Genomic DNA, 12,169 nt, shown 5'->3' on the forward strand with positions numbered 1-12,169 from the left:
TGTATTCCCTGATCTGATACATCAATCCAGAGCTTATGCGTGATGGAGAAACTTGCCTTAACTTGATTCTCTGTTCTGTTCCTGACTCTTAGAGCTATGTAGCTTCAGCTAAATGTCAGCTTCCTCACTGTACAAGGGGTGAGAATAGTAAAGTTGTCAGAACCACTACACACTCTTTAAATAGCAGATTTGTATTACCACAGTGTTGAGAATTACAATGCCAGTAGCTAGCATTTATGGTGTACCTATTGTGTGCCGGGAGCTGTGCTAAGCACATTACTTGTATTTGTGCATTTGATCCTCATAGTAGTCCCTGAGGTAGGTTTTATTATTGTCCCATTGCACAGGTGACAAAGCTAAGACTCAGAGAGGTTAGATGAGTGCCTAAGGTCACACAGCCGTAAGTGGTGGGGAGTCAGATTTGGAGCCCAAGTCATCTGACTCCAGCGTTGACTCTCTTACTCACTGGGCTAATGTGTATGTGTCAATATTTGAGAGTAGATACTGTAATGATGGTGACTTTGGTAGAGTGTTCTTTTGGCAAGCCTGGGAGGAGGGAAAAGGAGACCCTTTTGAGAAATGAGCCTTTGTTTCAGTATCTTTTCCCGTTTGAATGATCTCTGATGGCAAATGGAGGCCCCAGTTCTCTTCCACAGACAGTCTCATGCCCTGCTTGTTGAGGTGGCCAAAGTTTTGGGTTTGAGTCTGGCTGCCAGTTACCATCTCTCTTGTGACCTTAGGCACATCTTCATCTCTGTGCATCAGTTTCCTTACCTACAAAATGGAAATCAGAATGACCCTTTGCACACAGAGTTACAAAAATTAAGTTAGATGTAAAACAGTCCCAATATAACAAGTGAAGAAAACAGACAATGAACCATTAAATATGGTCTTATGGAATATTTTTTTTTCCTAAAAAAAAAAAAAAAAAATCCACCCCAAACCATCTGGAAGGCTCTACCGTCAGATATTGATAGGGATGATGGCTAGGCTGTAGAACAGCATTGCCTTTTTCTCTTATCTCAATTTTCTAATTTTTCTGTACTGAATATATAATAACAAAATGAGTTGTTTTAATTAAAAATGGAACAGTGAGTCAGTGTTCATGAAAGCACTCTGGAAGCCATCAAATGCGCTATAAATTAGCTCTTGTTACGGTCGTTATAGTAATTATTATTGTTATTGCTAGTCAGCTAGGAATTTCTTTCCACCCCAAATCTCCTTCCTCGGCCCATCGTGGAAGTGCTCACGTGTTTACCTTCCTCTGGGTTCTGGTGGTTCTTCCTTCATTGACACCTGGCCAGCTTCTCTCCATCTTTGTTGCCACCATCCCAGCCAGAGCTGGCGTCATCTTTTGCAACTCGCTGAGATACCCCTTAATTAGGCTCTACTTTTCCCTGCAGCAGCCTGAGTGATCTTTGAGAAATGAACATTCAATCCGTGCCTCCCCTGCCTCCAAACTCCCAATGGCTTCCTGTTGGACTTGGTATAGAAGCCAGTCTGCACCTTAGCCCGCAGACTTGGCAGTCTGTTCTCACCTGTCCCTTCAACCTCTCCTTGAGGGTCACCCCATTGTCATCACACGGTTGTGAACACCACCTTCATGCAGGCACCCAGGAAAGAGACCTAGGAAAGTGACTGCCCTAACTTAGCTGGTTTTGAAGCCTGTACATTTGGTATTATTGGATGTTTACGCATTTAGAGCTCTTAGCATGGAGGATGCAGAAAGGCTTTACATGGTTGCATGAGAATCTGTGTCTTTAGACCAAATTTGTATTTGCACTGGTCAGTATGGCAAACGAATGAAAAATGTTAATACACCATTAGATTTGTTTTTTTTTGAGACAGAGTTTCACTCTTGTTGCCCAGGTTGGAGTGCAATGGTGCGATCTCGGCTCACTGCAACCTCTGCCTCTTGAGTTCAAGGGATTCTTATTACCTCAGCCTCCCGAGTAGCTGGGATTACAGGTGCACACCACCACGCCCAGCTAATTTTTTTGTATTTTTAGTAGAGATGGAGTTTCGTCATGTTGGTCAGGCTGGTCTCGAACTCCTGACCTCAGGTGATCCACCTGCCTTGACCTCCCAAAGTGCTGGGATTACAGGTGTGAGCCACCACACCCGGCCTACCATTGGATTTTTAAATTTCTGTCTCTTTTTTTAATTCAGTTTATACTAGGGATGAAAACCTCAATTCGAATTCATAACAGTGGGGATTTAAAAAACTGTCTTTTCTTTCTAACAAGCTATTGGAAGACTTAAAAAAAAAAAAAAAAAAAAAAGCCCTTCCTACTAGGCCTTAGCCCTTATTGTTTCCCAGTCTGGTGTGCTCTGTCCTTGGTGCTTGGTGTGACCATCCGCTTCCTGTCCTTCACATACCAGGAGGAATGTCGCTTCCTTAGGAGGCCTTCCCGGATCACCCTACTAAAGTAGGCCCCCTATATTCTTGTATTTTATTTTTAATTTCTTAACAGAAATTTTTGATTGAGATAATTGTAGATTCACATGCAGGTGTAAGAAATAATACAGACATTCCTTGTATACTTTTCTTTCCAATGTTACATTTTGCAAAACTATAGTACTACTGTACTATACAATACAATATCATAGAATATTGATATGGATACAATCCACCATCTTGTTCAGATTTCCCCAGCTTTATTTTCACTCGTGTGTTTGTGTGCGCCTGTGCCTGTGTGTTTATTTAGTTTTATGTATTTTTCTTTTTAAGGCAGGATCTCACTCTGTCATCCAGGCTGGAGTGCAATGGCATGAACATGGCTAACTGCAGCCTCAACCTCCTGAGGCTCAAGCAATCCTCACACCTCAGCCTCCCAAGTAGCTGAGACCACAGAGTACACTACCATGCCTGGCTATTTTTTTTTTTTTTTTACTTTCTGTACAGACAAGGTTTTACTATGTCACCCAGGCTGGTCTTGAACTCCTGGGCTCAAGTGATCCTCCTCCCTTTTGGAGGCTCTGGCCTCCCAAAGCGCTGGGATTACAGGCAAGAGCCACCACCATGGGCCTAGTTTTTTTTTTTTTTTTTTTTTTTTTTTTTTTTTTTTTTTTTTTTTTTTTGAGACGGAGTCTCATGCTGTTGCCCAGGCTGGAGTGCAGTGGCGCGATCTCGGCTCACTGCAAGCTCCGCCTCCCGGGTTCCCGCCATTCTCCTGCCTCAGCCTCCTGAGTAGCTGGGACTACAGGCGCCCGCCACCACGCCCGGCTAATTTTTTGTATTTTTAGTAGAGACGGGGTTTCACTGTGGTCTCGATCTCCTGACCTTGTGATCCGCCCGCCTCGGCCTCCCAAAGTGCTGGGATTACAGGCTTGAGCCACCGCGCCCGGCCTTTTTTTTTTTTAATTATACTTTTAAGTTCTAGGGTACATGTGCATAACGTGCAGGTTTGATACATAGGTAAACTTGTGCCATGTTGGTTTGCTGCACCCGTCAACTCATCATTTACATTAGGTATTTCTCCTAATGCTATGCCTCCCGTAGTCCCCCACTCCCCCTGCAGGACCCTGTGTGTGATGTCCCCTACCCTGTGTCCAAATGATCTCATTGTTCAATTCCCACCTATGAGTGAGAGAACATGTGGTGTTTGGTTTTCTGTCCTTGTGATAGTTTGCTGAGAATGATAGTTTCCAGCTTCATCCATGTCCCTACAAATGACTTGAATTCATCCTTTTTTATGGCTGCATAGTATTCCATGGTGTCTATGTGCACCACGGGCCTACTTTTATGTACTCTGATCATCTGTGTAGGTTTGTATATCTACCACAGTCAAGATGCTGGAGAGTTCCAGCACTCCAAGGCTCCCTTGTATTGCTCTTCTATCCCCGCATCCATTTTTCTCCTACCCACTTTTCTGCCATCCCTAACCCCTGGCAGCCATCAGTCTATCCTCTGTTTCAAAAATGTTGTCATTTCAAAAATACTATATAAATGGAGCCATATAGTATGTAACCTTTGGGGATTGGCATTTTTTTACTCAGCCTAATTCTCTGGACATTCGCCCAGGCTTTTGTGTGCATTGGCACTTGGTGCCTTCTCCTGGCTGAGCTGTGTAGCATGTGGTTTGTATGTAGCACTCTATGGTTAACCATTCTGTTACCCATATTCTTTGTTTTTTTAGAGCGAGCCTGTAGCCTGGGCTGGAGTGCAGTGATGCAATCTTGGCTCACTGTAATCTCTGCCTCCTGGGTTGAAGCAATTCTCCTGTCTCAGCCTCCCCAGTAACTGGGATTACAGGTGCGTGCCACTATGCCTGGCTAATTTTTTGCATTTTTAGTAGAGATGGGGTTTCACCATGTTGGCCAGGCTGGTCTTGAACTCCTGACCTCAAGCGATCTACCCACTTTGGCCTCTCAAATTACTGGAACTACAGGTGTGAGCCTCTGTGCCCAGCCACCCATATTGCTTTTATCACATCATTCTGTTTATTTCCCTCCCAGCACCAATAACACAAGTCTGGAACACAAGTCTGTTCCTGGCTTCCCTGACCTGGGCAGCTCCTGAGACCACGGGGCAGCCCCTCGCAGTCTGGGACTTGACAGCCCCAGGGCACCCACCGACCACACTCACTTGGGCGTGTGGGCCTCGTCCACGCAGTGCCCCAGCTGGAACTTGTGGGATTTGCTCCGATGCAGCGCGGTGAACCCTGGGATCAAGTGTATCAGCTTTCGGGAGGAGGGTGAAATCCTTCAGTGAGCATGTTTTCTTGTCTATCGTGACTCTGCTTTGGCAGAATGTAAGTCCAGGGACCAGGGTCTCTTCTGTGTTACTTTTGTGTCTTTTCCAAGCAAAGGGCATAGTTGGCACTCACAGGATGTTTACTGGACAAATGCATGAATGAGAACATGGTGACATAGATCTGGAAGAAGTATGCGGTGGCCGAGGAAGTGGTCAGGGAGAAGGATGAACTTGACTTCCTTGGAATCTGTGTATCTCATGTGAGGGTTAGGTATTAAAATGTCCATGTAAGGGAAAAGTTATCCTTTAAAATCCTTTAAATCACTTTGAAACTGCCGGAACTGGAACCTTGGGAAGCTCAAAAGGCGAGAATTAACTTCTTTGCTTTTCTGAGCATTTGGGCTGTGGGGTCTTTCCAGCTATGGGGCAGTGGAAGACAAGGCTGTTGAATGGGGAATAGGGTAACAGGGTCAACAAAGGGATTTCATTCTCTTTTTGGAGAGGCCAAGTAGGGGTGGTTGGATTTATGTAAATGTGCTTATGATCTAATGTGAGTATGATGTAACGTGCATTTGATAGAATGTCTATAAGAGGTAATGGGCATATGAAATAGCATGCATATGATGTAATGTACATATAATGTGACATGCATATGATGTAATGTGCATATGATATGTACATATAACATGCATACAATGTAACAGATATATAGTGTAACATGCATGTGATTTAATGCGCATATGATATAATGAGCGTATGTTATACATACGATGTAACAGTTATATAGCGTAACATGCATATGATGTAATGGGCACATGGTGTAATGTGCACATGAAATAACATGCATAGGATGTAACAGGTATATAGTGTAACATGCATATGATGTAATGGGCACGTGGTGTAATGTGCACATGAAATAACATGCATAGGATGTAACAGGTATATAGTGTAACATGCATATGATGTAATGGGCACGTGGTGTAATGTGTGTATGATGTAATGGTGTATGTGGTATAACTCATCTGGCTTTCTCATGGCTTACCCATTGTCTCTGCTCTTCTGTTCCAACTTAGGAGGCAACCTTTCCAAACAGGACTGGACCATCCAGTGGCCCACGACAGAAACGGGGAAGGAGAACAATCCCGTGTGCCCCCCGGAGCCCACCCCGTGGATCCGCACCCATCTCTCCCAGAGCCCCAGGGTCCAGTCCAAGTGCGTCCAGCACTATTGTCACACCAGCCCCACTCCCGGGGCCCCTGTGTACACTCACGTGGACAGGCTTACCGTGGACCCCTACCCGGGCTTGTGCCCGCCCCCGCCCCTGGAGTCGGGCCACCGTTCCCTGCCCCCATCGCCCCGGCAGCGGCACGCGGTCCGCACCCCGCCGCGCACCCCCAACATCGTCACCACCGTGACCCCGCCGGGCACGCCGCCCATGAGGAAGAAGAACAAGCTGAAGCCCCCGGGGACCCCACCACCCTCCTCCCGAAAGCTGATACACTTGATCCCGGGGTTCACCGCGCTGCATCGGAGCAAATCCCACGAGTTCCAGCTGGGGCACCGCGTGGACGAGGCCCACACGCCCAAGTGAGTGCGGTCGGTGGGTGTCCTGGGGCTGTCGAGTCCCGGACTGCGAGGGGCTGCCCCGTGGTCTCAGGAGCTGCCCAGGTCAGGGAAACCGGGAACAGACTTGTGTTCCAGACTCTGGCTGAATGAAAAATGGCTTTTCACAGAGGGTTCTGAGAAAATGAATAGAACAGACTTTCTCAGAATAGGCCATTTAAAAAATACGATTAATATCCTATAGCCTAGGGGCTAAATCTGATAGCTGGCCTGATTTTATAAATAAAAGGTATTGGAACATACCCATGATCATTCCTTTATGTGTTGCCTATGGCTGCTTTTGTCTGACAATGGCAGAGTGAGAATGGCCCACAAAGCTGAAAATATTTACCATCTGGCTTTTTACTGAAAACGTTTGCCAACCCCTGCAGAGTCTAGCCTAGTGCCGCTCCTAGAAATAGGATATGAGGCATATATTAACCTTCAACTTTCTAGTAGTCACATTAAAAAGAATGAAAAGGAACAAGTGATATTAATTATCATAATACGTCATTCAACCTAATATATCAAAATGATAATATTTTAACGTAGAATGAATGTAAAATATTATTACTGAGATATTTTGCATTTTTTAAAATACAAAGTCTTTGATATTGAATGTGTATTTTATATCCACGGCTCATTTCAGTTGAAGGTGGTAGGAAGCAGGACACATTGAGGAAATTGACAGAGGACCCCTTTGAGGGAGAGAGCAGGTGTGTGATGTAGGGTGACACTTGAGGATTGGGCAGGTTGCTGTGCTATTCACAGTAGCCAAAAAGTAGAAACAACCTGTGTCCATCAGTAGACAAATGAGTAAACACAATGTGGTCTATCCATACAATGCAATATGATTTAGCCTTAAAAAGGAAGAAACTTATTTTTTTTGAGACAGAGTCTCGCTCTGTTGCCCAGGCTGGAGTGCAGTGGTGCGATGTCAGCTCACTGCAACCTCTGCCTCCCAGGTTCAAGTGATTCTCCTGCCTCAGCCTCCCGAGTAGCTGGGACTATAAAGCCTGCGCCACCATGCCTGGCTAATTTTTTGTATTTTTAGTAGAGACAGGGTTTCACCATGTTGGCCAGGCTGGTTTCAAACTCCTGACCTCAAATGATCTGCCCGACTTGGCTTCCCAAAGTGCTGGGATTACAGGCATGAGCCACCACGCCCGACGTGGGAGGAACTTCTGATATATGCTACAACATGGGTGAACCTTGAAGACAGCATGCTAAGTAAAATGTGCCAGACACATAAGGACAAATACTGCATAATTCCACCAATATGAGATACCTAGAGTAGACAGATTCAAAGAGGCAGAAAGTAGAACAGTGGATGCCAGGGCTGAGGGGAGGGAGAACGGGGAGTTATTATTTATTGGGTATAGACTTTGCATTTGGGATGATGTAAACATTCTGGAGATGGATGGTGGTGATGGTTGTACAACAATGCAAATGTAATTAATACCACTGATCTCTACACTTCAAAGCAGTTAAGATGGTAAATTTTATGTTATGTGTATTTTATCACCATTAAAAAAAGGCAGGATTCTGTAAGTGAAGAGTTGGCACACTTTTTCTGTACAGGGGCAGATAGTAAATACTTTAGACTTTGCAGGCCATTTGGTCTCTATTGCAGCTACTCAACTCTATCATGTAGCACAAAACCAGCACAGACAATAGGTAAACAAATAGGCATGGCAGTGTTCCAATAAAACTTTATTTATAAAAACAGGTACCTGGCCCAATTTGGCCCATGAACTGTGGTTTACCAAGCCCTGTCTGAAGCTGTGGTGTAGAGAGTGATTCTCTTTTTTGAAGCATTGGGAATGCCCTAAAGTGATTGACGTGGAACATATGATTTTACAATAGTCATATTCAAGCTGCTGTGTGGAAACCTAGCTTGAAGACGTAGAATGCGTGTCTGAGACCTCTGAGGGTGAAGCAGAGGATAGATGCTTTTCTGATTGGAGTTGGGTTTGATTTGCATGGTTTTGTGACAGCCACAGAGATTGGGGCCTGCTGAAACCTCAAGGTGAAGACATGGGGTAGAGTTCTAGGAAGGCTGGGAGTGCAGGTTGCTAAGGTGGAAGGTGGAAGAGGCATTTGGGGTCTGCTTGCTACATTGTCCCCACACTTTGTGCTTCTTCCTGTCCGTTTCCCAGGGTGCACCACCTAGTAAGGCGAAACTTGATCATAAAGCTGACTCTCCAGACACATCATCTTTTAATCTGCAATATGGAGGCCAAGTGAGAGAGGCTGCCCTTTGGTTTTTAAATGCGGTCCTTTCCCTAGACCCCTGAAGGATTAATTCTGCCTGGATAGGGCTGAATGGCCCACTTCTTCAAGGTCTTCCAAATTTTGGAATGTGTATATCAGGACCCAGGTGGTGTTAAGCTTTGCCCTTCAGGTTTCTTCTGGCTGAGTTAGCAAGCTCATCACTTTCTCAAGGCTGGTAGTTCCCTGGCCCACCTTGGGGGATGCTGTGGTTCATGGCAAGGAAGGAGTAGAGGAGAGGAACAGAGTGGTCAGTTTGGTGATGTAGAAAATGCTGTGGGACCACTTAGCCTGAGACCATGCCTCCAGGTTCACAGGGATATCAGGGCAGCAGGCCTGGGGGTGTTAAAAGAACCTAAGACATAAACAACAGCAACCTGAATAATGTTGGTAGCAGGGGTCATGGGTAGAGGTGAATTCTGATCAGGACTTATAGAGGAGGTGTTAGTTGAGGTGAGTCCCAATTATTAGACTAGTAACAACAGTCATCATTTACCTGGGTCTGAGGTAGTCCTGATTCTGTCAGGAAGTAGCCTTTTGACCACGGATTTAACCTCTCTGAATCTTAGCTTTCTCAGCTGTGGACCTAAGAGGTTAGAATACATTTGTGTTTTTAAATTTGTGGTCATGACCCATTCGTGGTTGGTAGCATTATTTTAATAGCTTGTGACCAGCATTAAAAAAATGAAATAGACTAGCCTAGACTAGAGTATATTGGAATACATTGCATATGGTAAGCGTTTTAGTGTTGTTTTGTAAAACTTGTTTTCAGTAAGTACGGGCATACTTCAGAGATATTGTGAGTTTGGTTCCAGACCACCACGATAAAGATCCTAAAGTGAATGACACAAATTTTGGATTTCCCAGTACATAGAATAGTTATGTTTTATACCATACTGTAGTCTATTAAGTGTATAATGGCATTATGTCTTAAAAAACAATGTACATACATTAATTTAGAAATACTTTAATGCTAAAAAACACTAATGATCATCTGAGCCTTCAGTGAGCCATAGTCTTTGCTAGTGGAAAGTCTTGCTTCGATGTTGATGGCTGCTGACTGATCAGGGTGATGGTTGCTGAAAGTTGGGCTGACTGTGACAATTTCTTAAAATATGACAACAATGCAATTTTCTACATAGGTAGACTCTTCCTTTCACAAAAGGGTTCTCTGTAGCATGTGATACCGTTTGATAGCCTAGAAGAACTTCTTTCAAAATTAGAGTCAATCCTTTCAAACCCTGCCACTGCTTTGTCAACTAAGTTTATGTAATATTCTAAAATGTTTGTTGTCAATTCAACAATGTTCAAGGCACCTTTACCTGGAGTAGATTCCATCTCAAGAAACCACTTTCCTTGCTCATCCATAAGAAGCAACTCCTTGTCTATTTAAGTTTTATCATGAGATTGCAGCAATTCAGTTATACCTTCAGGCTCCACTTTTAATTCTAGTTCTCTTACTGTTTCCACCACGTCTGCAGTTACTTCCTCCATTGAAATCTTGAAGCCCTCAAAGTTATCCATGAGGGTTGGAATCAACTTCTTCCAAACTCCTGTTAATGTTGATATTTTGACCTCCTTCCATGAATCACGAATGTTCTTAATGGCATCCAAAATGGTGAATCGTTTCCAGAAGATTTTTTTTTTTTTAGATGGAGTCTCACTCTGTCACCCAGGCTGGAGTAAAATGGAGCAATCTTGGCTCACTGCAACCTCCACCTCCTGGGTTCTAGCAATTCTCCTGCCTCAGCCTCCTGAGTAGCTGGGATTACAGGTGCCCACCACCATGCCTGGCTAATTTTTGCATTTTTAGGAGAGATGGAGTTTCACCATGTTGGCCAGACTGATCTTAAATTCCTGACCTCAGGTGATCCACCCACCTCGGCCTCCCAAAGTGTTGGGATTATAGGCATGAGCCACTGCACCCAGCCTCCGGAAGGTTTTTATTTTACTTTTCCCAGATCCATCAGAGGAATCACTATCTATGGCAGCTATAGCCTTATAAAATGTATTTCTTAAATAATAAGACTTGAAAGATAAAATTACTCCTTAATCCATGGGCTGCAGAATGGACGTATTAGCAGGGATGAAAATCACATAATCTGTTTGTACATCTTCCTCAGAGGTTTTGGGTGAGCAGATGCATTGTCGATGAGCAATAATATTTTGAAAGGGATCTTGTTTTTTCTATACAGTAGATCTCAACAGTGGGCTTAAAATATTCAGCAAACCATGCTGTGAACAAATGTGCTATCATCCAGGCTTTGTTGTTCCATTTATAGAGTATAGGCAGAGTAGATTTAGCATAATTCTTAAGAGCCCTAGAATTTTTGGCATGATAAATGAGCATTGGCTTCAGCTTAAAAGTCACCAGCTGTGGTAGTCCCTGACAAGAGAGTCAGCCTGTTCTTTGAAGCTTTGAAGCCAGGCCTTGACTTCATCTTTGTAGTTCTGAAAGTCCTAGATGGCATCTTTGAATATAAGACTGTTTCATTTACATGGAAAATCTGTTGTTTAGTGTAACCACTTTCATCAATGATCGTAGCTAGATCTTCTAGATGACTTGCTGCAGCTTCTCCATCAGCACTTGCTGCTTCACTGTACTTTTTTATCTTATGGAGACAACTTCTTTCCACAAACCTTATGAGCCAACCTCTACTGGTGTCCACATTTTCTTCTGCAGCTTCCTCACCTCTCTCAGCCTTCACAGAATTGAATAGAGTTAGGGCCCTGCTTTGGATTAGGGTTTGACTTAAGGGAATGTTGTGTCTGGCTTGATCTTCTGTCCAGACCACTAAAACTTTCTCCGTATCAGCAATAAGGCTGTTTTATTTTCCTATCATTCATGTGTTCACGGGAATAGCACTTTTAGTTTCCTTAAGAAAAAGAACTTTTTCTTTGCCTTCACAACTTGACCGTTTGGCGTAAGAAGCCTAGCTTTCAGTTCATTTCAGCTTTTGACGTATCTTTCTCACTAAGCATAATCATTTTTAGCATATGATTTAGAGTGAGAGATGTACAACTCTTCCTTTCACTGGAACGCTTAGAGGTAATTGTTGGGTTATTAATTGGGCTAATTTCAATATTGTTGTGTCTCAGAAAATAGGGAGGCCCAGGAAAAGGAGAGAGAGATGGGGAATAGCCTGTTAGTGGAGCAGTCAGAACACATACAACATTGATAGATTTATTTCACTGTCATATGGGCACAGTTTGTGGCACCCCAAAACAATTACTGTAGTGACATGAAAGATCACTGATCACAGATAACCAAAACAGATATAATAATAATGAAAAAGTTGGAAATATTGCTAGAATGACCAAAATGTGACAGAGAGACATGAAGTGAGCTTGTGCTGTTGGAAATGTGGCAGCGAGAGGCTTGCTCAATGCAGGGTTGCCACAAACCTTCAATCTGTAAAAAAATGTGATGTCTGCAAAGTGCAGTAGAGTGAAGTGCAATACAACAAGATATGCCTGTATGTCCTTTTCTTTTTCCCCCGCTGGAGGCTTTTCCTACTCTGAACAGCTTTGATTCTAGAATAAACCCCATCAGGGAGTAGGTGAGAAGGTTTGAGAAGCCTTTGCCCTCTATTCTGTGAA

General features: G+C 43.8%; 1 protein-coding gene across 5 annotated transcripts in view; it reads left to right on the forward strand.

Annotated features, from left to right (window-relative positions):
• LOC105495091 (kinase suppressor of ras 2) overlaps positions 1–12,169 on the forward strand; it is a 520,600-nt gene that overhangs the window by 206,716 nt on the left and 301,715 nt on the right. For all 5 annotated transcript variants that reach the window (XM_024797056.2, XM_071071001.1, XM_071071002.1 and 2 more), the window contains exon 4: positions 5,770–6,283. In XM_024797056.2, coding sequence (XP_024652824.1) covers positions 5,770–6,283 — 514 coding nt within the window. The remainder of the gene's footprint in view (positions 1–5,769; positions 6,284–12,169) is intronic.

The sequence above is a fragment of the Macaca nemestrina genome, chromosome 10 (genome assembly GCF_043159975.1).
Source record: "Macaca nemestrina isolate mMacNem1 chromosome 10, mMacNem.hap1, whole genome shotgun sequence".
In the NCBI taxonomy this organism is placed as follows: Eukaryota; Metazoa; Chordata; class Mammalia; order Primates; family Cercopithecidae; genus Macaca; species Macaca nemestrina.